The following is a 25,714-nucleotide window of genomic DNA, read 5'->3' as shown; positions in this document are numbered from 1 at the left end:
TACACTTCTATCTTGAAAAGATAGTCTTGGTGAATTGACACGTTGATAGTCGAAAACTATCTGGCACACTAACATAAATGTCTTTGAGAGTCCTTGTTTGTTGAAGTGCCTGAATTCCTAAAAAGCAAGTTCAATTGATTGAAGAAATTCCACCTAGCGAAACTAAGGGAGCTTGCGTGAATTAGGGAATGAAAATGGCTTGTAAAAGAATTACGGTACATAGGCAGTGGAAACAGGTAAGGGAGCGGTGACCAGAGGTGAAACCTCGTACTGCCAGAAATTCAGTCCACCTGGTCGAAGCACATTTTCAAGAGGAGTAGCCTCCGTGCTCGACGTAGGGTGTATTCTGGAGCTGGACACCGGGCAAGTGGGCGAGTGAGCAGGCAGGGAGCTCCTATTTATAGTACACTCGATGGTCAGGCACGCGCACTGAGGGCTGCGCGTCGAAGCTAGCAGAATGATACACAGGCGCGCGTACAGCTGGCTGGAGGAGCGAGAAAGGGAGCGCCGGACATACAACACCCTCCCCTCCTAAATACGCCGGTACGGCGTGAAACGGCGGCGGCGCTGGCGGCGACTGCGATGCTGGGGCGGAGCTGCTGATTTCTCTGTTGTATTGTCCGGAGCTGGAACTGGGCGGAGTGGCGCTGTCTCGTCCTGAAAGGAACCCATTGTTATTAAATGATCTAAAGCTCGTTCAGCAATAGATTTATCTGGTTTAGCAATAGCATCAATAGCTGGACAGGGGCGGTAGCGCAGACGTATCTGATCTTGATGGCGGCAGATACGTTTCTCCGTAGTCTGTATCTCGTATAGACGATGACCCAAAGATCTGCAGATGACTCCAGGTATCCATAGTGGGTTGGATTTGAATGTCCTGGTGTAGACCTTGTCGTTGAGGGAGAACTTCGTTGGTGAGGTCTTATGCTGGGCCGGGAGAGGCTGTAACAGAGAAAGTAAAGTTCTGTGAGGTCGTCCATGGAGCTTCTGTGCAGGAGTGATATTATCAGCGCCTGGTAGAGTTCTGTAGTTGTTTAAGAGTTGGAGCAAGGCTTGGTCTTTAGTTAAGCCTGAAGAGACAGCTTTCTTCATACTTCTTTTAAATGTTTGTACGAAGCGTTCAGCTTCACCATTAGATTGAGGGTGAAAAGGTGGTGCTAGGATATGACGAATGCCATTATGTGTACAAAAGTTCTGAAAAGCAGTAGCTGTAAATTGAGGTCCGTTGTCCGAAATGAGTACTTGCGGTAAACCTTCTGTAGTAAAGATTTTCTGAAGAGCACGAATGGTAGCTTCGGTTGTAGTAGTCGAATGCATATCCACGACATATGGAAAGTTTGACAGTGAATCGATGACTATTAACCACATGGAATTGAGGAAAGGACCTGCGAAATCGATGTGAACTCGTTCCCATGGAGTAGTAGCAGGAGGCCATGAAGCAAGATCAGAAGACGGGGCGTTCTGATTCATTTGACATTGCTCACAATGACGTATTAGCTTTTCGATGGCGGCATCAATACCGGGCCAGTAGCAGAGTTGACGGGCGAGTTGCTTTGTTCTGGAGATACCCCAATGGCTTTGGTGTAATAATTCGAGAACTTGTTTCTGTAGGCTAAGTGGGATAACCACTCGGAAGATGGTGCCTGCTTCTAGTAATACAACTCCGGCACGAGTCGTGAGACGATGCTGCATACGATGATAAGGTGCCAGGTGGGCAGGAAGTGTGCTCTGAAGAGGCCAACCGTTGCGGATGTAAGTACGTACAGTAGCAAGTGTACTGTCCTTATCCGTAGCTTTAGCTATGCAGGTAGCATCAATAGGAAAACTGGATACAGTATCTTCAAGTTCTATGTCCAACTGAAGACATTCAGATTCTTGAGAATCGAAGGCAGTATCAGGACCAACGGGTAAGCGGGAGAGGGCATCAGCATTACAATGCTGGGATGTGGCTCGATATACAATCTGATAGGAATAATCAGAAAGGAACATGGACCATCTTTGAAGCTTTCTGAGGGAATTCTCTGGGATCTTATTACCAGGATGGAATAAGTGTACGAGAGGCTTATGATCGGTAATGATCAGGAAATGGTTGCCATAGAGATATTCATTGAAACGGCGAATACCAAAGATGATGGCTAAAGCTTCTTTCTCTATCTGTGAGTATCGACGTTGATGGTCATTAAGTGTTTTCGAAGCGAAGGCGATGGGGCGTTCTTGTCCATGACGATCCTTCTGGGAGAGAACGGCACCGACACCGTAGTCTGAAGCGTCAGTAGCTAGCGTGATGATCTTGTCGGGCTGAAAATGAGTGAGTTGTATAGCTTGAATTAAGGCGTTGTTGATTGTTTTCCATGCCTGTTGGCATTGCGGAGTCCACTGAAACTTAACACCTTTTTTACGTAGAGCGTTTAATGGAGCTGCCACTGTAGCGAAGCGTGGAATGAACTTATTATAATAGTTCGCTTTGCCTATGAAGGACTGAAGCTGCTTGAGGTTCTGAGGTGCTGGCATGTTTACTATCGCTGAGACATTCTGTGTACTAGGACGAATTCCATTCTTATCAAGTATATGTCCTAGGTAGTGAACTTGAGGCTGAAAGAAGGTACATTTAGCGAGATTCGCTCGTAGGCCATTGTCTTTCAATTTCTGGAGAAGGAGGCGTAGATTGGTGAGATGTTCCTGATGATCTTTTCCAGTAACAATAATATCATCCAGGTAGTTAGCACAACCGGGAATGGAGGCGGTGAGTTGAGCCAAATAGCGCTGAAAAATAGCCGCTGAGGATGAAACACCGAATGGGAGCCGCTGGAGCTGGAGCAGTCCGAGAGGAGTGTTGAGTGTGAGAAATTGCTTAGATTCTTCGTCTAAAAGTAGCTGGAGATATGCTTCTTTAAGATCAACTCGAGAGAAGAATTGTCCACCAGAGAGACGACGGAATAAGTCTTCTGGACGTGGAATAGGAAAGATATCTGTGTCGAGTTGTGCGTTGACTGTAGATCGAAAATCGCCACAAAGTCGAACATTACCATCAGGTTTCTTGATTATCACGAGTGGAGTAGCCCATTGACTAGAAGTAACTGGTACAACAATTCCAGTTTGTATCCATCTTTCTAATTCTTTCGTGACCTGGTCTTGAAGTGCTAGGGGTACTGGACGTGCTTTGAGGAAGCGAGGCTTAGCTCCGGATTTCAGCTGTATGTGAGCTGTATAGTCTTTTGCTGTTCCGAGCTGAGAGTCGAAGACTTCAGGAAACTGCGCTAGGAGAGCGGTAACGTCAGAAGTAGGATGCAATGTAGATACGACGTTAATGTTGTCATGTATCTGGAAACCAAATAAGTTAAATAGATCCATGCCCATAATGTTTGATGCAGTGTAGTTGTTAACTACGAGAAGAGGAATGTCCTTCTGAATTCCTTTATAACTAGCCTGAAGCTTGATTTGACCTTTGATGTCAATTTTCTTCTTGTTAAATGTCACGAGCTGGATGTCAGCTGGAGAGCATGAAGGTGAACCTAAGTCGTGGTAGGTAGTCAGGTTAATAATAGAGACAGGTGATCCAGTATCTAATTGAAAATCGACAGATCGATCAGAGAATGAGAGAGGAATGATGATTTTGTGAGAATCCTTTGTGGGAAGAATAAGATTGATCTGATCAACTTCCATGTCTTGGCGGGGCTGTATATGCTTCCGGCGTGCTGCAGTAGGCTTAGCAGGGCGGAGCGAACTTTGACAGACAGTCTTAATGTGTCCAAGTTTATTACATCGTTCACAAGTAGCTTTGAAAAAACGACAGTCACGACGTTCATGATGCTTGAAACAACCTCGGCAGGAAGGCAGGAGTTTCGAGGTGCTTTTAGAAGTGGGCTTCCGTGGAGCATTACGAGAGGGAACCTGGCGAGAATGCTTGGTTGAGAGCGCCTTATCCGTACGGTTCACTGTAGCAGAGGACTTGCGGGCCTGAGGCGAGACTTGTGCAACTTCGTGTGGAGAAGCTATGGCTGCGGCAGTCTTGGTAGTAATCTCATAAACCGTAGCAATACGCTGGACGTCTTCTAAAGAAGGGTTACTCTGCTTGACAGCGTCAAAACGTATTTTGTCTTCAGGAGTATGTAAAATTATCATGTCCCGAATGAGAGAATCAGTGTAGGATGAACCACAACCGTCCTTGGAGCAGATGAACTGGCAGGGTTTAGCTAGACCACGCAATTCAGTTATCCATTCAGTATGTGTCTGATGGGGTTGCTTTCTGCTCTGAAAAAATTTATAGCGAGCAGCCACTATGTGAGGAGCTTTGGCATAGTGTTCCGTGAGACGGGCCAAGAGCTGCGTGAAGGGTACCTCAGATAAGTGTTCTTCCGGACTTAATTTACGTAGTAATTCACACGTAGCATTGCCAACCGAACTAAGAAATAGTGCGCGGCGGCGTTGATCATCTGTGACAGAATGGCAGATGAAATGCTGTTGTAAACGGGCTAAATAAACTGACCATTCTTCCTTAGCCGGGTCAAAAGCAGAGAACGGAGGAATAGCTGATGGCTGTGTAGAGACAGAAATAGCTTGAATAGCCTGAAGTAATGCTGCCTGTTGTTGTTGCATAAACTGTTGTTGTTGCTGCTGTAAGGCTTGGAAGACCGTAGCGAGTTGTTCCGCAGTAGCCATTGCGAGATGCGTGCAAGAAAGAGTAAGGTAAGCTGTGTGTCAGAACTGGTTGGAGTGTCGTTGTTGTTTAGCACGTCGCCGTAGAGTTGACAACTGGGCCTGTTGAATTGTAGTGTCGTGTTTACCTCGGCTATAGAGTTGGCGATTGGGACCGATGACGTGTAGTTTGTTGCTTTTTTACCTCGTCACTATAGAGTTGGCAACTGTGGTCGAAGAATTGTAGGTTGGTGCGTTTTTACCTCGTCGCCATAGAGTTGTGTTGTAACCAAGGTTGAAGTTTACAAAACACAACTTTTATTGCTTCACTTTATGATATTTACACAAATAACTGAAATTTATTTTGAAGCAAAAAGGAATATTGAATCTTGAGAAAAGTCTGTCTTTATACAATATGTACAGGTTTACAGTCTTTATATACACTTCTATCTTGAAAAGATAGTCTTGGTGAATTGACACGTTGATAGTCGAAAACTATCTGGCACACTAACATAAATGTCTTTGAGAGTCCTTGTTTGTTGAAGTGCCTGAATTCCTAAAAAGCAAGTTCAATTGATTGAAGAAATTCCACCTAGCGAAACTAAGGGAGCTTGCGTGAATTAGAGAATGAAAATGGCTTGTAAAAGAATTACGGTACATAGGCAGTGGAAACAGGTAAGGGAGCGGTGACCAGAGGTGAAACCTCGTACTGCCAGAAATTCAGTCCACCTGGTCGAAGCACATTTTCAAGAGGAGTAGCCTCCGTGCTCGACGTAGGGTGTATTCTGGAGCTGGACACCGGGCAAGTGGGCGAGTGAGCAGGCAGGGAGCTCCTATTTATAGTACACTCGATGGTCAGGCACGCGCACTGAGGGCTGCGCGTTGAAGCTAGCAGAATGATACACAGGCGCGCGTACAGCTGGCTGGAGGAGCGAGAAAGGGAGCGCCGGACATACAACAGACATAGCTTTTCTAAAAAACTGCCTGAAATTGAAATTGATCCCAAAATTTTTAAGATCGACACAAAGGAAGAATTTGAACAGTACAACCGCACACAAGGTACAAAACAGAGTAAATGACATTTGGTTGAGGAATGAAATTAAAATAAGATACCAGAAGAAAGCCCATTTGAACTTCCAACTGTATAAAACGCATTTAATAGTATCCCAAGAATTAGTCCCATTAGAATGGAAGTCATTCCAGCAGTATGTAAACAACAAACTAATGCAGCTAATGGACAAGAAACAGACAACACTCGACAAAACACTTTTGCAACTAAAAACAACATTCTAGGCTAAATACAAACAGAAGACAAATCCATTGCATTCCGTCACACCTATAGTAACATATTTGACAAATACACAATTTTCGAATGAAGAGATAGAACTCTTATACAAAGGTCCCAAACATAATTGGCCTAACAAAAATAAAGAAGTCGATATTATAAATACCATAGCCGAAATAGAAAGTAACATTTCCAAATTACCTTGTGATGTACAAAACACTTTAAGAACTGATATAAAGAGAAACCTCCCAAGGTTAGCAGAAAACCTGAACACTAATTTTGACCCTGAACAACATACATTAATACGTAACATGAAGACAAAAATAGATAATAACAACATCATTGTAACCAAAGCTGATAAAGGAGGCTCAGTAGTTCTATTAGATAGACATGCATATATCCAAAAAAACAGAAGATTTTCTTAATGATAACAACTACACAATAGTAAACAAAGACCCGATAGCAAGAATACAACGAAACGTAAAATCATTGCTAAAAAATCAACATTTCTTTTTAATGGCCAGGAACAAAAAAGTCTCACAAACATGAATCCCAGCCTCCCTAAAGCTAGAGCCCTCCCCAAAATACATAAGAAAGATATCTCAATACGTCCCATTATTAACTGTCGTAACAGCCCAACCTACAAAATTTCTAAATACATTCATAGCTTTCTCAAAAGACACTATACATTTAATAACAAGCAACCATTAAAGAATTCAATTGATTTTTGCGAGACCCTTAACGAATTCAAGTTACAATCCCATCATATAATGTGCTCTTTCGAAGTAGTTAACATGTTTTCAAATGTTCCGATTAAAGATACTATTGATATTATATACAACAATATCAGTAAATACAGTAACCTTAGCAAAATGGAGATCGAAGAATTTATGACTATATTAAAATTTACATTAGATAATAACTATTTCACGTTTAATGGTAGAATTTACAAACAGAATGGCTTGGCGATGGGAGACCCTATTTCGGGTATCCTAGCCGATATCTATATGATACGATTGAGCACACAAAAATTAAAACCAACATAAACGGAATTAGTTTATGGTTAAGGTTTGTGGATGACACATTTGTCATAATTGACAAGAATGTCACCAGCAGTAATGAAATATTAGATAAATTAAACAAGATCAACCCCAACGTAAATTTTACAAAAGAAGATGAAGATGGAGGCCCTTTAAATTTCTTGGATATAAAAGTTACCCGATCTAACAACTCCTTTGAATATCAAATTTACAGAAAACCTACACACTCGTCAATTACAATAAATAATTCTTCATTACATCCTGGATCACATAAACAGGCATCTTTTTACAGCCTGATATTATATCGAGCCTTAAGAATCCCCTTATCTCCCATAAATTTGAGAACTGAATTAAATTATATAAGAAATCTTGCAGTAACCAATGTATATAAGATTGAAATGTTAAACCGTCTGATATATAAGATCAAAAACAAGCTATCCACTAACCTCAAACCAGATAGGACTAACAGAAATAAACATGCTGTTTTCACATATAATAGCCCAACTATCCACCAAATTACTAATACCTTCAACAAGTATAATATAAACGTAGCTTACAGAACAACCAATACTACACAGAACGTATTTTTCAATTATAATAAAATAAATAATAATAATAATAATAATAATAACAGCAAATATTCAGGTTCAGGGGTATACAGGTTGACATGTTTGCAGTGTGGTTATTCATACGTTGGCCAGACTGGACGAAGTTTTATTACAAGATATATGGAACATTTCAATGCCGACAAACATAAGAAATATTCCGCTATGATTACACACATGAAGGAAGCAGGCCACCATTTTACCTCAATAGAAAAAGATCTGACAATAATAAGGAATACTAACAAGGGAAAACTACTAAATGAATTAGAAAATATTTATATTTAAAACCAAACCAAACCCCATGGCACTACAGCCCTTGAAGGGCCTTGGCCTACCAAGCGACCGCTGCTCAGCCCGAAGGCCTGCAGATTACGAGGTGCCGTGTGGTCAGCACGACGGATCCTCTCGGCCGTTATTCTTGGCTTTCTAGACCGGGGCCGCTATCTCACCGTTAGACAGCTCCTCAATTCTAATCACGTAGGCTGAGTGGACCTCGAACCAGCCCTCAGGTCTAGGTAAAAATCCCTGACCTGGCCGGGAATCGAACCCGGGGCCTCCGGGTAAGAGGCAGGCACGCTACCCCTACACCACGGGGCCGGCAAATATTTATATTTATCCGGACAAAACATTTAATAAAGATCGCAACCTTAATGATGACACGGAGATTAAGAGTTCTTTATACACATTAATACCTAAGTTATTGAAAACAGTTATTCCAAATCAAAAGAAAATTCTGCATACATTAAAAGTTGTTAATCCAACAACTCCACTTATCCACCCGAATACTAAACCTACAATTCCCCCTCCAAATAATCCCCTTCCCGTACCAATACCAATGCATATTACTCCACCCAATTCTATTCTCCCTCAACCCGCTCCCCTCCCTCCGCCATACCCATACAGTATGCGTAGCAGGAGCGCCAGTCAGACTAATGCTAATAACAGAACAAGATAGACACTCGACAGCATTCGAGTAAGTATCCATTTTTACATAACCCATAACACTGTACAATCATACATTATTTATACATACACGTTAAATACGTTTTTATATTTCTTTGCTGTTCTAACCATTGAGATTTACACAACAATCTGGAAGACTACTGTTATAGCGTTAACCATTCCAACTTGTACATCGGATAAATTTTCAACGTATATTCCACTTCAACGTATTCTCACCTGAAAGTGTTTTAACCAATTTAACTCAAGAAATAACACCAATTGTTCATTCCTGACCTAATTTCTACAATAAGAACATATGTTTTTTTACATATCTTTTTTCTTCAAATCTGCTTGGTGGTGAACACCAATAACATTGATTTTCATCAAAAATTAAAAGAAGAGGTTCCATTTCAATTCCAGATGAATGCCAGTGTATATTTTTTAGACAACATTGTAAAAATATACTACAATAGTTTTAACTTGTGTTTGTAACATTCGCGTCAAACTTTATAATTATGATATTGAAAATAACTTTTAACATCACACCATCTCATTCCAATTTTATATGACCAATAATTGTAAATGTACTTAGTTGTAATTATTTGTTTTAAGGTTATCCATTGTGCTGATGATGCCCATTAAGAAGGGCGAAACATGTTCACAACCTTTCTATCATTTATAAATATTTAACCACAAAATGTGGTATTGTAAGTATTGACTAGGTTAACATTAAATGTATATTTTGTAAATTGTATGTAATCACTATTGTCAATACGGACCAGAAATGTGATTAATGACTTGTAATAAATTATCATTTACGATTAATTAGGAGTCCGTGGCTAGAACTTCGGTTGTAAGCCGAAGAGCCAGTTCTTCCACTCTCTCAGCCGTTGGGAAATATCCTCTTCCGCCGTCGAGACCGTTGACTGCAGTCCTTTTTGCCTCAGTTGATCCGCAGGTGCTTATTTGGCTTGGCCTTATTCACACCTGTCCTGCAGATCTACAGGAACATCCTCTATCAGCCATATGAGACGCGCCATGTCGGGGTTGAGACCCCCCCCCACCCCAGTGTCTTCCGAGGAGTTATGTCTAGCGCTTACTCAATTCGGTGCCAGACCCCCACGAAAGCTGACTGGGCACGGCACTACTGACTTATATTATTATTATTATTATTATTATTATTATTATTATTATTATTATTTCTCATGTCCTGAAAATCTTTCACATACTCTCTTTATCGCCCTCAGTTTCAAACACATGTACCTAATATCCACACTATTCAAATACCTTCTGGAATACATTAAGATGATCCTTACCAACAGGGTATTAAAGTATAATACTTCACACACTTGCGTATCTTTCTAGTTCATTTGTTCACCCCTTGAGTCATCATTTTCTTTCTTCACTTATCAGCATCCTTAAACTAAAGGAGGGTTTCTATAACCATGCAAAATTTAATTTGTGAAGCACCTGGACAATTAATAATCGAACTTAGGAAGATCATACCAGCTGATTTAAATGGAAATATTTTGAAAGTCAGCCGAACTATTTAAATTCACCCCATCAAAAATGCTTCACTAAATACACATAACCACATATAGGGCATTAAACACTAATTCATGCAGATTCCCGGAGATGAATTTTGTGATTAACCAATAATCGCCCAGAAGACAATGACAATAAAGGCAATGAGACTATCCCCTTTGAGACTTGCATATCTCACTATCTACACACTATACATGAAATCAAAATGCATGCTGTTGAAACTATCCACAAAGTTAGGTTATCATATTAATGCGACCTTTGATGGATTTTCTTGCTAAGATATCATTGTAATGTACTTATCGTTTCGGTGTGTAACCTGCTGTCATCTGGCGATACCCATATAGATTTAGTTATCAATGACCGCCATCTCGCTAGTGGAAGATACTGGGTCCATCTGGCTCTGCGCTGACTCCATTATGTACTGGAAACTGCTACCTCCAAGCCGTTGAAAACCCCACGCTGTCCTTCCACTCAAGAATACTGCTGTTACATAGGCATGATCTGGTAGTTGAAAGTACTGGGTTCAAGGGGCACTCGCATACATGTGAACACAAATGTAAGTCGAGTTATTCGAAGTAATGTTTATATGACTTCAAGATAAATGTGATAATGGTAGTGACCACTCATAGGCTCACGATGGACTACCACAAGTAGCGATTAATGTCCCTGAAGATCACCACCTGCACCCTGTTCATTATAGATAGTGATACTAGAGAATTTTCCTATCCTCCAAACTGAGCGTCAAAATTGTTTACTCATCCTTGGCTAATATGACTACTATGGTCTCTAAATGAAACTCATTTATTTAGTCTGTATAGAATATCACGATAATATCTTGTGTTCACTCCATCACAAGAGGAATACTGGTCACACATAATTGACGTTGATATCAATCATACCTATCGTACGTGACTGTAGAGATGTGCACCAAGGAAACATAATCTATACTGTGACGTGAACCGCATGAACCATGATATAGAATAAGATGAAATGTGCAGGGTGAATCGCCTTATATAGTCCACTAGCGGAGTTTGCTATGGAAAGAGAACTGCCCCTCCCACTTACACATATTCGCTCCGTTAGTAGTCATCCTCCAGAGTCGAATGGATGCTCAATTTTTAGCTCTTTGCACCCTCTCTCTCTGCTAAACCATTTTCGTTCAAATCGAATCGCATGCTTCACGGTAATTAACATGTTCTGGTATTGAAAAAGTAGACTCTTCTCATTTTTGACTTTAGTATAAAAATGAATTCATTACTTTAATATAATCAACCTTTAATGGTTTTGTGAAATTTCAAGTAGTTAGTTAAAAGAGGGTGTATTATTTCCATGCCCATCAGTCTATAATTGACTTCTGTACACTGTGTATTAATAATGTTCTTGTTGTATCTTTAGCATGAGTTTGATTACACTGAACTTGAATTCTTTTCTTAAACAGTTTCTTCCAAGGACTCCAAGGCCATGGTTTTCAGCTTTTTTTGCTCTTCTTCTTGGTGGAATGACTGTCAAAGGTTATGCTAACATTATGCGTGAGAGAAATATCATTGGTAAGTTTCTGTTGACAAACTTATTTGTGGCTACTTCCATACCTTTCTGTTTGTCTAAAGTATTTTGGACATTTTGAACTTGCTTCCTGTATCAGGAAGTGTACAGCACATTCATAATTTGTTATCCTTGAGCAAAGGGACTACCAGAATGTGATAATGAATAGAATATTGAGAGAATTAAATATTAACTTTTTGAGAATGTCCATGTGCTTCAGCTTGCTCATGTCACTTGAAATACCTCTAATTACTACAGGATCATTTTTCATTAAATATTTTCATCCATCCATCCCATCCCATCCCATCCATCCATCCATCCATCCATCCATCCATCCATCCATCCATCCATCCATCCATCCATCCATCCATCCATCCATCCATCCATCCACTTTTCACTATTGAGTGTTAAGTATTCAATGTACCATCTTCTGTCCTGCCTCTCTCTTTCTCTACCATAGTACTGCCAAGGTACTCCTCTTCAGTTTCACTCTCATCACTGTTGCTATCGTCTTCATCAATTTGGAGTTTTTTCTTGCCCTTATCATATGAGTCTAAGTTGTGATATTTTGTCACTTCCTATATTGTCCTTCTGTTGTAACTTTTCAGCTTGTTCTGTATACTTGGACAGTCTTTATGTTTCACAGTGTCAGTTTTTTGTACATCTATACTCAGCAGTAGCCTCCGTGGCTCAGACGGCAGCGCGTCGGTCTCTCACCGCTGGATACCGTGGTTCAAATCCCGGTCACTCCATTTGAGATTTGTGCTGGACAAAGCGGAGGCAGGACAGGTTTTTCTCCGGGTACTCCGGTTTTCCCTGTCATCTTTCATTCCAGCAACACTCTCCATTATCATTTCATAGCATTTATCACTCATTACTAAATCACCTTGGGAGTGGCGACCCCATTGTAATAACAGCCTATATATGTTTCATTCATTTCATACCTGACCCGGTCAATGACTGGAAAACAGCTTGTAGGTTTTTTCATACTCAGCAGTATAAAATTTGACCACTAGCAGAGGTGCCAACAATTACGGACTGTCCATAATAATTACGAATTTCACCTCACAATTACGGCATTACGGTCAAAGGGGAAATTATTACGGGAAAGTGACATTAACTCGAAAAAATAATTTTCTCTGGAAATAAAGAAAGAAGGAAAGATGTTCAGTTCTTTGCAGCATTTCTGCTCAACCTCCCTCGTTTCAGTGCTTGTGAGTTGGGAACGATACTTCTATTCGATCGTCACTTCCTTTGGTAATAGTAATGCTATTGGCTTTACGTCCCACTAACTAATTTTTTACGGTTTTCGGAGAAGCCGAGGTGCCGGAATTTAGTCCCGCAGGAGTTCTTTAAGGTTCCAGTATATCTACCGACACGAGGCTGTCATATTTGAGTACCTTCAAATACCACCGGACTGAGCCAGGATCGAGCTTGCCAAGTTGGGGTCAGAAGACCAGCGCCTTAACCATCTGAGCCACTCAGCCCTGCCTTCCTTTTCTTACCCATAAGCATTGTAAAATTCATTGTGTGATTAAAGGAACTCTACACTGTTCTTCTCCATTATAAATTCTTATGTAATGTTGTATTTACAGAAATGAGGGCTACATTAAGCACATGTAGCTACAATGGAATCACTTAATGGTTCAGAAGACAAAAGTGCCATCACAGGGGAAAGGATACTTCAAGAATACCTAATCTGAAAAACAGCTGCTGGGTGCGAAACAAGTTACAAAGAATGTTTTATCACTGAATTAACAGGCCGTGTGCAAATGTTATTGTTTATTATGATATACTGCTGTAGAATAGATTGCAGACGGGAAGGGAAAAGGTGGGGGGTATCATTATCGAGAAGGGAGGAACATTCTATGGACTTCACTCGAAAAGGGGTAGAGTTTGATTACTGATAACCCACTTCATAGATTGGCACCTCTGCACTGTCCGCCTCCGTAGCGTAACGGTTAGTGTTATTAGCTGCCGTCCTCGGGGGCCTGGGTTCGATTCCCGGTACTGCCAGAAATTTAAGAATGGCAGGAGGGCTGGTATGTGGTTGAAATGGTACATGCAGCTCTCCTCCAATGGGGGTGTGCCTGAAAAGAGCTGCACCACCTCGGGGTGAGGACACGAGTTTACTTTTACCTCTGCACTAGCCAAAATCAAAGAATCCACCACATCAGAGACCCAAGAGTCAGAGTAAACCTGTACAGAACTAGTCATGAAACACCGACACTTAACACATAAACTACAAATGGTGCAAGAAATTGTTTCTAGAAGGTAAAGGAGCAGCTATCTTTCTGATAAAACCGTTAATAACATAGCTCACTGCCAAGTGGAGGTTATGCAACCTGTTCTGACAGTGGGATATAGCATCTTAGTTGGTAGAGGCACTGTATATGAGTGATAGGGTATAAATTGCAGTGGTTCAGATCCACCCAATGCTTGCTACCCACTTCTTTTTAACGCTAACTGGACAACTTGTAAGCACAGTAGCTTTTTGGAATACACAAACAATATTAATGGGAAACACTGCTGGAAGACTCCTTGACATCCTGAGGCTCGTAACAAGCACCCAGTATTCTATATATTCATGCCAGACCATCATTCACTGAGGAAAATTAAAATTCATCAGAGAAAATAACATTTTCCCAGTTGCAATAGATATATTCCTCGGTGAATGCTACGCGTCAAAAACTGATGTTCGCTGGAGAGCTTCAGCTTAATGGCCACCCTTCTACTCCACAAACCACCAGTGGAACAGAATCATTGCCAAACAGTATCCACAGAAGTAGTAGGCTTCAGCCACCTCCGCCTTCCGCTGGCCCCTGGGAGAGGCTCCCTCCGCTGGGTTACGTCAAAGCACAGGAAATTTCAAATACGGGCTGCTGGCTAAGAGCATGTGCTTAACCTCACGTGATGTGTTGAACTAATGCAGGCTACGTGAACAGGCCTAACCTTACAGGCCCACAGGTTCGACTCCAGGTTTACCCTTATAAGGGCGTTAACTTTACAGACCCAGGTTCAATACCCAGGCTAACCATATAAAAATGCAGGTGTAACGTTACATAACGTTAATGGCTAATAGTGTAGGCTTAACCTCACGCTGACCAGGGGCCTATTCCACAAAAGTATGGTCTTGTACATTACAAGTTACTAGTGTGGGTTCTTGTAATGTATGGAGTTGTACATTTCTGTTCCACAAAAGATTGAAAGTCTCTTGTATATTACCAGTGAATTGTTACAAGTTTTAAAAGTGACGACATATCAATAAACATACTACGTCATAACATGAATCAGCTGTTCATCTTCGTATTCCGTTCATTAAATTAGGTTATGTGTGTCTCATTTATCGTAATATCGTATTTTAAGGTAAGTTATGCGGCAAACATTCAAAGAACTCTAATATTTTTGTGAATTTCGTAATGCTACAATTTTTCAGTTTGTTTCTTTGATGATAGGAAATTCTGTTCTGTTCATCCGCGATCCTCGCATGCTCGCTTGTGTTCCGCGATAGTCTGTCATATTAGGCAGCAGATGCCGCTAGTAACGATATTCGGCACCAAACTTAATTATTACAAAATTGCAAACTCTGCAAGAATTGTAAAAATGGTGTCAAGAGAAACAAAGTTATTCCTTTTGAAAGAAATAGAAAGAAGAAAAGATCTTCTTTTCGGCGCATTCAGCGAGAGTCTGAAAAAACAAGACAAAGTAAATGGCTGGATGGAAATATTTGACTTGGGAAAAGCTCATGGAGCTTTTGAGGGGAAAAGTTGGATGTACGTAAGAGATATATTCTGGCCTAATTTCAAGAAGGTGACACTAGTAAGTACGTTTTTATTTAAATTCTTCAATTAGGTTTATTTTAATTTAGTTTAATCACAATTTTAATTAGGGTAATTATATTAACATTTACTACATAACAGTTCTTTTCTGTAGGCAAAGATTGATAATCAAAGGCAGAATGGCACAGGTGGTGGAAAACATGCCAAATTGACTGATATTGACAATAAAGTTTTGGACATTCTTGGAAAAAATTCACCGTCCGTTGACAGCCTCAGTGTCCCAGAATCTTACGATGAATCACCCTCAACAGCTGTTGTAGATATCTCCACCCCAACATTTTCCTGCAGTGAACAGAGGCAACCAAAGAAAACAGTTAGTAAGAGTCATGAAGAAAGCATGGCAGAAAAGAAAAGGAGGAAGATTGATCTGCAGATAGATTTCTTCACCCTAAAAAACAGAAAATTATCCCTTGAAGTGCTAGCAATGGAAAAGCAATTTTGCGTTCAGCCATCTGACACAGTAAAAAAATATTATCCTGAATTATCTGTGGACAGTGTTGTAGTTTTAGAAGAAGGTTGTGAAGTAGTGATTGATTAAAATAGCAATACTAAATAATAGGTTAAAAGTTAGGTCTTTAATGTCTTAGATTAGTTTTTGCATTTTTTTAACAATATCATAATATAACTTGAAGTGTATTGTTTCAATATAGTATTTAGTACTTAATAGTTTTTAATAAATTGGATATACAGATGAATTATCACTTTCACTGAAAAGTGTTAATTAGCTGATCTCTTCTGTAAGCTACAGCTGGTTCAGCAAGTTCTTCACCTTCATCTTCTGGCTCAGGTAAGTCATCCACAATGTTGTTTTCCTGCAGGTCTATTGCATTGATTTGTAACTCTCCATGAGAAATGTTACATAGTATTACGCAGCATTTGAAAATGTTAGCTGCAAAAACGGGATGTACTCGCAAATGGTTAAGACAGGGAAATTTCTCTTTGAGAATACCAATAGCATTTTCAATTAATCTTCTTGTACTCTTATGGGCCCTGTTAAACTTCTGCACTCTGAGTTCATCTAAATCGACCAGTTTAGGTGTAATAAGCCAATCCTTCAAAGGATAAGCAGAATTGCCAAGCAATACTGACTGCGGAAAGGGTCTCCAACCTTGCTCCATCATTCGAAAGAGATTGCTGTTTCGAAGGACACGAGCATCATGGACGCTACCTGGCCAATTTGCACTGGCATAATAGAACTTCATATCTGGCCCACATACAAGCATACAGTTAATAGAATGCTTTCCATACCGATCAACATACTGCTCTTCATGAACATGGGGTGCATCAATGTTCACCAAAGTTCCATCTACACAGCCCACAACTTGAGGCATTTGAGCTATATTGTAGAAGTCTTGCACTATTTGCTCAGTATTTTCAGGCCACCGAACAATTTGAGGAAATTTTATATAATTTATTGCAGCTACCACAGAATGTATTGACCTACAGACTGAAGATTTTGCCATCCCATGCATATCTGCAATACCATGGTACTGACCACCATTTCCTAGCCAATGTAGTGTTGTTAGTAACTGTTGTTTAGCAGAGAGAGAGTTATTTCTGTTTGTATGATGTTCTAACCTATGCCCAATATCCATCAAAAGTTCTTCCACTTGTATTGTGCTTAACCTAAAACGCTCATTGTATTCAAATACAGTCTTAAACTGGAAGTTTATTGTTTCTCTATACAGACGGTAGTTTTCATTTTCATCTCCATCACTATCACTACTGCTAGACCACATATTTATCAAATTGTATGTAAAATAAGTATATTTAAATAGCACTAGTAGGTTTATTTATTATTGTCCTTTCACTGGTAGAGAATACTTCCCAATTCACTAGTAAGTTACAAGTACAACTGTAGAAAATTCTTTTGTGGAACAGAAACTCTGGTATTTGTACAAGTTACTAGAGAATTTACTTGTAATGTACAAGACCATACTTTTGTGGAATAGGCCCCAGGCGTTAACCTTTCTGGCTGCCCTTCCTTACACTTCCTTACACGCTACCTGAGTGTGCAAGTTTAACCTTATGTTGACTATTCACAAATATAAGGATAGGAAGCTTCCACCTAATCAGTGCTTTATGTTGTCTTATTAATGTACAGGACCGGTTTCAACCTGTTTAGAGGTCATCCTCAGCTGGTCATATATTCCAACGTTAACGTAACATATAATTAAAACATCACTAAATTCAATGAAGAGTGTCACATGATATAAATAAAAGTGTTACAGCATCAATTTACAGTTTCTTCCTCGTGGCTTTAAAACAATCGTCTAGTTATATGACCTGAATGTGAGACTTAAATTCTACTATTCTATACGTAGATAAGATATGTTTGGTTAAAATACAATGTTCTTGGACTTAGAATGTTCACTGTGTACTTGCAGTCCACCCTAAAACTTTAGAACTGAGCTGATAAAACATTTCTGATTACACAGGTAAGTTCATACGATGTTCTTGTATTTTTATACTTATGCTACTAGATTACACTTATATAACCAACCGTATTGTCTACTATTAACATGACTGTGAGTATATAACATTGCCGGGTCTAGTGATAAAAGTTATATGATATGATTATTGGTGTTTACACTTACGTTTAAAATATTCGTCACAGTTCAATGTCTGCATCTGTGATATAAAACTTCATAAATCTTCATGTGAAAATCTTTATCTATCAGGGACAATATTCTTCAGCTTAGAATTGTTCCATGGCATTCATGGAATCCACATTAAAGCTTATATCTGTGCTGGGAAACATTATGTGGATACTCAGTTGAATTTATGTAATATTATAGTGTGGGTTGTTAACTTTGCGATGTGTTTTCCTGAGATTTGTGCTATCTGTTTTCGTTAAAATATCGTAACATGTTATCTAATTCCATTTTTGTGACACAATGCACGGCATTTATTTAGTGTGAAAGCTAGTTACGTTGTTGGACGTGTCAGTGATCTGTAAGAATAGAAAGAGAAGTGAAGTGTAAGAAATTTTTCGTCTGCCAATTAGGAATGTTTGTTAAACGTGGAATGAGTGTATGTGTACTTACTGCCGCTGTTGACTTCTCGATGTGCGCTACTTACGAGCATGTCTGGGGCTGGTGCTTGTGGCTATGGAGGGGCAGGAGGAGCGGCTGTTAAGGGGGCTGGGGTAGAGCGGGGCTTGTCTTTTGGTGGTTCCTTAATGTGTATCGGGTTCTGCTTTTGACTCTTTTTAGATAAGTGTTTTTTAGGGGAAGGATAACTGTGTTGAAAAGGATATTGACTTTATCTGTGATTTCATGTAGGTTGAAATTTGGATTGGCGTATTGATCTAAATGGATATAAAATTCCTCCATTATATTGAATAACGGGCCCTTGGGGTTTACATTTATTTGTTTTATGGCATTAATGTGCTCATTATAGCGGATTTGAAAGTTTCTTCCAGTACGGCCGATGTAATTAGCTTCACAACTGTCACACTTCATACGATACACTCCTGAATGATGGTATTTATTGCTGTTATTGATAGATTTGGTACCATGTAAAATGTTGGCGTTGTTATATGAGGTTCTGTAGGCTATTTTTAGGTTTTGTCTTGTAAAAATGTTAGTTATGGGATATATATAGGTGTTATTAAAAGTGAAGAGTACCTAATCTTTCTTGGATTTGTTGGCTCTGGTCAGTTTTGATTTAGGTTATGTTTTACCTTTTGAATCATTTTGTTGATCATTTCTTTCTTGTATCCATTTTGTTTGGCTATTTTGTGGATCAGATTTAGTTCTTTGTTTTGTTCTTGTGTTAGTGGTAGGTTGAATGCTCTGTATATCATGTTATGATATGCTGCTTTTTTGTGTGCGTTAGGGTGGATAGAATCTATTATTGTATTAGGTGTATGTGTTGTTTTTCTATATATTTTGTATGTTAGGTGACTTTTGTGCCTGGTTATAGATATGTCTAGGTAATTTATAGTATGATTAATTTCTGCTTCCATAGTGAATTTTATATGTGGGTCTATTTTGTTTAATTGTTCTAATAAATTTATTTCATTGGTGAATCTATCATCTATTATAACAAAAATGTCTTCTATGAATCTGCACAAGAAGAAGATGATGTCTCTTTTGCTGATTTCTTCATACTCTAGGTGATCTATGTAAATTTCGGCTAATTTACCTGATGCTGGGGATCCCATAGGTAAACCTTGTTGTTGGTAGATGGTGTCATGAAATTTGAAATAGTTATTGTTGATGGCAAATGCAGGTAATTTGATGAATTCTTCTATTTCAAGAATGCTTCATTTACTGTGGTTAAGTTGGTTTCTATTTATTTTATTGTTTAATGTTTTCCAGCACAGATAAAAGCTTTAATATGGATTATTTATTTATTTATTTATTTATTATGGCTTATTTCATGTGGCGAAGTTAGGGCACACGGCCCTCTCTTACACTTAACCACAATACAATAAATAATATTAAGGTTACCTATTACTGATTATACTAATTACACTACTTATACTATTTCCTAAATTAAGCTTAAGTTACACATCCACACAATATGCAGCTTATTAGCTTATTAGCTCGTTACTTCAGTCCTCTTTTCTATCTCACACAGACACTTGCACACACACTTACAATGTACACACTTATCAACTACCCTTACGTTTATATTATATAAAACTAACAGAAACAATTTTTAATTTTACAATTACCAATCACACGCACACAATACACACCAATACACACTTCAATCGGTATCTCTCAACAGGAAGTCTCGGCAAGATATTTTAAATTTGAGGAAGGAGTCAATGCTCCTGACACTTACTGGCAGGGAATTCCAAAGCCTGGATCCGGTTACAATGAAAGATTTATTATACACAGAAGAGTGGTGAAGAGGAATAGCTAAAGTGGAGCCCGAGCGAGTGTTACGATTATGGAAGGAAGAGAGGAAGTGAAGTTTATATGAAATATACCGGGGGGGAGTTACTGTGCAGGAGTTTGTGTATTAAGACAAGTATGTGATATTCACGTCTCTTATCAGGTTTTAACCAGTGCAGTGCCTGATAATAAGGAGTAATATGCACATCATACCTTAGGTTAAAAATGAATCTAAGGCAACAATTCATAATACGCTGCAGTTTCCTAGTTTGTTCTTTAGTAGCGTCTACCAAGATAACATCACAGTAGTCAAGGATAGGAAGAATTAGGGTCTGTGTTAATCTTTGCCGCATGTTTAGTGGTATAATATCTGTTTAATTTCAGTGGGTGTAGAGTAGCAAACACCTTATGACTTATGTTTTTGATATGTTCTGTCCAATTTAGAGTTTCAGTCATAGTCACCCCAAGATTTCTCACTGTTTTACTGTACGGAATTGTGCTATTATTTATTTGTAAAGGAGGAATGATCGAATCATTGATCTTGTGTAGGAGCTTCTGGGAACCGACAATGATAGCTTGCGATTTTGATGGATTTATGAGAAGTCTGTTTGCGAAAGCATATTCACTGAGTTTTTTCATGTCATCTTTTATGCATTTTACTGCGTTTGGTAATTCGCTTAAGCTGCAATGGTAGTAAATTTGGAGATCATCAGCATATAGGTGATAATTACACGTTTTTAGAGAAGATGAAATGTCATTGATATACAATGTAAAAAGCAACGGTCCTAAAATACTACCTTGTGGCGTGCCAACTTTCCTTGTACGCCATTCTGAATTTCTTTCGCGAGTTATCACCCGCTGCCTCCGATCTTTCAAATATGACGTAAAAACTTCAGTACCAAAGGGTCAAACAAGTAAGATTCCATTTTCTTAATTAGTAGCTGTACGTCTATTGTATCAAATACACCACTGAAATCCAGTAGCGTTAGTACTGTAAGTTGTCGTTGTTCCATAGCTAGTCTGATGTCTTCTGTCACTTTAAGGAGAGCCGTGGCAGTGCTGTACCCTTTCTTAAAGCCCGATTGTAATGGGTCAAGGAGAGAATAGTTATTTAAATATTTCAATACTTGTTCGTACACCAGTCTTTCCAAAGCCTTAGAAAGCGCTGGAAGAATAGAAACTGGGCGATAGTCAGAGGTCAGTTTAGGATCGTTTACCTTGGGCACTGGGATGACATTAGCTTGTTTCCAGAGTGCAGGGAAAGTTCCATTTCTGAGACAGTAATTGAATATATGTGTGATAATCGGGAGGATAGCGCCTATTATATTATGTATGAAATGTATAGGGATGTCATCTACTCCTACTGCTTTAGATTTAATAGAGTGCAGTACATTTTTAATTTGGTTGCTAGTGACCTCTTGGAACGAAAATTGAGGACGGTTAAGTGGAGGGACGGCTGGTTGATTCGTATTTAATTCTGCCTGATTGATTAGTTTAAACGCGATTCGTTCTTCAGAGAAATATGTAATAAGCTCATCTAGGGGAACAGTTGGTTCACGTTGCTGTTGTTGGCCTTTTACAATACCAAGAGAGCGTAGTTCTTTCCAGGAATTCCTGGCATTCAGTTTACCTGAAAGACAGTTTAAGTACTTAAATTTCTGATTTCTGATTTCTTGCTTAATTCTGTTCCTAAGTACCCGATAGTTTTCAAAATCGGATTCGTTACGGGTACGTTTGTACCGTCGGAACCATGAATCACGGCGAGCCATCAAATTCTTCTTTCACTTGTCGTTTGGGAGCGTGTTTGTCGTATAGACTAATAATGAGGGAATTTAGTTTGTCTATTTTTGCGTCAATATCGTCTAGTAGTAGAATATCGTTCCATGGTAGGTTGTAGGTGTCATACTTCAGTTGATCTAAATTAATATCTCTTATATTCCTACAAGTGGTGAACTTAGGTTTGTATTTGGGTATGCGAAGAGAATAGGATAAATAAACTAGGTCGTGTGTTGAGATCGATGGAACAGGAATTTGGCCGTGATTTAAGGCTTTCTGGGGATTGTTTCTTATGATTAGATCGATTAGTGAGTGTGAAGTGTGATTATTGCTATATATATAGTTGGTAGGATTTAATGGGAGAATCATAAGGTTACAGGAAAATAGTATATCAAGTAGTTTGTCCTTCTGAGCTGATTCTTTCAGTAAGTTTATATTTAAGTCTCCTAATAGTACGATATGTTCGTAAGTTGGTACTAGGTTGAATAAACAAGCTTCCAACTCCGTCATGTTCACTATATCTGGAGGTTTATAAACTACGGCGAAGAGGACTTTCGTCCCTTTAACGGTGATCTCCACGACCATGAACTCTGGTCCCGGTTGAGTGGCATTTTGTGATGTGCATATTACTCTACCTCTCAAGTCATTTCTGAAATAAAGGGCTACACCGCCACCTTTCCTACCATCCGTTCTATCCCAGCGGACGAGTTCGTAATTATTAATATTTACCATAGCGGAAGGGATAGTAGGCCTTAGCCAAGTTTCACTAATACAAAAAACATGTACGTTATTGTCGTTAACAATTGTACGTATTTCATCTATGTGAGCAGGGAGAGAGAGAGCGTTCACATGGCAACATTGCAAACCATGTGGCGTAGAGGAGAGAGCCTGTCTCAACAAGACACTTGTTGCAACAGGGGGTTGCGGACCGGAGCCAGGCTCAGGTAGCGGGCGTTGAGCTAACATTACAAGGGGATTATGTTTAACTTAGGTTGACGGAAACAATGGGTACTCACCTCTGCCTCCCGTTGAATGAGACCGTTGACTGTTGCACACACACATTCACACTCACATTTCAAAAAAATATACACATAACTAACACTATTTGAGGCAAATTTGAAACTCATGGTAAACAAGAGTCCTGTTACATATTTTAAAACTAGCCCTATTATAACACATTCACTCATTGTCACTGATTCTGTGCTCCGCTACGCTGCCTGATGAGAACGTTTAGGTCCCTAGGAGTGATCAGAGTGGTTTTCTTGCCGTCTGGTGTAATTACAGTCACACGTCCATCCTGAGTATACACATTCCGCAGTCCAAATGCGTCGCGTGCCTTATTCAAAATCCCTTTTCTTGTTGCCGTGAGGGATTCCGTGACCATGATGTTTGTGCCCTTCAGTAGTCGCTTCGACCGCCAGACTTGGTCCCGCTGATAGTATCGCAGAAACTTCACAATTATTGGCCTGTTCCCAGTGGCCACTACGTTGGCAGTCGTCCTGCGCTGGCCACTGCGATACTGTCCATGCCAATATCTACCTTGAGTCTGTTCTTAATGACGTCTATAACAGCCCCATAGGTGTCCTCTTCAGGTGATTCCTTAACCCCATGTATCAGTAGGCAATTTCGCCTACTGTACTGGGCTGCTTCATCAGCCATCTCCTCTTGTTTATCCATCCTTTGATGGATCTCCGCAATGGCCTGCTTCATGTCAGCTATCTCAGCACCCATGGAATCTCTGAAGTTCTTAAAGTCGGAGCTTAGGCTGGTGAGCAGCTCCTGGGGGTTGGCGGCACTGCTGTCTGCACTGCGGTCGGAAGCCGTCATGGCTTCCTCCAAGCGAGCTTGAAATTCAGCCATGCGGTTCTCGTACTGTGACAACCTCTTCTCGACGTCCTTGAGAGTCATTTTGACTGTTTTAAATCAAAACGTGCTCTTAGTGATGACGACTGAACACACACAAGGAATCCCAGCTGCTAGTTATCTTGATAATTAGGCAGGTAAGTGCGGAGCAAGTTTACACGTGACTGGTCGTAGTCGCCATGGAACAATTCTAAGCTCAAGAATATTGTACCTTATAGATAAAGATTTTCAGATGTAGATTGATGAAGTTTTATATCACAGATGCAGACAATGAACTTCGATGAATATTTTAAACGTAAGTGTAAACACCAATAATCATATCATATAACTTTTATCACTAGACCCAGCAATGTTTTATATGCACAGTCATGTTAATAGTAGACAATACGGTTGGTTATATAAATGTAATCTAGTAGCATAAGTATAAAAATACAAGAACATCGTATGAACTTACCTGTGTAATCAGAAATGTTTTATCAGCTCAGTTCTAAAGTTTTAGTGTGGACTGCAAGTACACAGTGAACATTCTAAGTCCAAGAACATTGTATTTTAACCAAACATATCTTATCTATGTATGGAATAGTAGAATTTAAGTCTCACATTCAGGTCATATAACTCGACGATTGTTTTAAAGCCACGAGGAAGAAACTGTAAATTGATACTATAACACTTTTATTCATATCATGTGACACTCTTCATTGAATTTAGTGATGTTTTAATTATATGTTATGTTAACATTAGAATATATGACCAGCTGAGGATGACCTCTAAAAAGGTCGAAACTGGTCCTGTACATTAATAGGACGACATAAAGTATTGATTAGGTGGAAGCTTCCTATCCTTACATTTGTGATTATCAAATATCAATACGGACATGAAACTAATAGATTATGATTATGCTGACTAAACGTTAACCTCACCTAACCGGCTGCCCTACCCTACACCTGCTCGGGGTTAACCTAACATGGCTAAGAGTGCAGACTTAACGTCATGCTGACTGCATGTTAACCTTTCATGACTATAGGTGCAGGCTTAAGTGTAGCGTTGCATGGCGACTACAGGGGGCTCCTCGGAGCTGAACTTGGAATGCTGAACAAGATGGCTTCTACACTTTGTACTAATGGAACTAGGAAGATGGTGTAAGGTTTAATACCTTTGCTTTACTCATAGTGGAGTGTAACATTGGAAAGCAACCTCAGGTACTCGGGGCTGAACTTGGAACAAGAAGGCAGCTATACATTGTTTTAATGGGACTAGGGAGATGGTGTAAGGCTTAATACATTATACTTTATTCATAGTGGCATAACGTTGCAAGGCACCCTCAGGGGCTTGGAAATTAACTTGGAATTCTGAACAAGATCGCGGTTATACTGGCAGGACCTAGTGTTTACAGTGCACTGTCTTCTGGTATGGGCTAGAGCAACTTTGTTACTTTCATTGATTGTCTCTGTCTTACCCTTGGCTTTGACAATATGAAAGTGACTGAGGTATGAGCGATGCTAGTAATCCCATTCCTTCTGCAGCCAGTCCCTGCTATGAATGGTGTGAAAATGTTGCTCATAGGGTTGGTTGGTGCATGCATTTCAGTCGGCTTGGCAGACTGACATGTAATAGCAACTTCTGGCTCGGCGAGGAAAGCAATGGGAAACTACGTCACTTCTCATTTCCCTAGTTTGCCTCTTCAGTGATGCCTAGGCCATCTATGACATCTGATGGCAGAGCTGTTGAGGATCCAACCAGTCTTAGGGCTGAAGACTTAACATACGTATTCACAGGGGCGTGAAGTTGGAAG

At 39.7% G+C, this 25,714-nt stretch overlaps 1 protein-coding gene across 2 annotated transcripts in view; it reads left to right on the top strand.

Moving 5' to 3' along the window:
- Window positions 1-25,714, top strand: part of LOC136864820 (protein C-mannosyl-transferase DPY19L1) — a 573,453-nt gene that overhangs the window by 423,009 nt on the left and 124,730 nt on the right. For both annotated transcript variants that reach the window (XM_067142260.2, XM_067142261.2), the window contains exon 11: window positions 11,491-11,599. In XM_067142260.2, the coding sequence (XP_066998361.2) occupies window positions 11,491-11,599 (109 nt within the window). The remainder of the gene's footprint in view (window positions 1-11,490; window positions 11,600-25,714) is intronic.

The sequence above is a fragment of the Anabrus simplex genome, chromosome 2, assembly GCF_040414725.1.
Source record: "Anabrus simplex isolate iqAnaSimp1 chromosome 2, ASM4041472v1, whole genome shotgun sequence".
Classification (NCBI taxonomy): Eukaryota; Metazoa; Arthropoda; class Insecta; order Orthoptera; family Tettigoniidae; genus Anabrus; species Anabrus simplex.
Note: the sequence above shows the minus strand (reverse complement) of the source record. Positions and strands in the feature narration are given on the sequence as shown.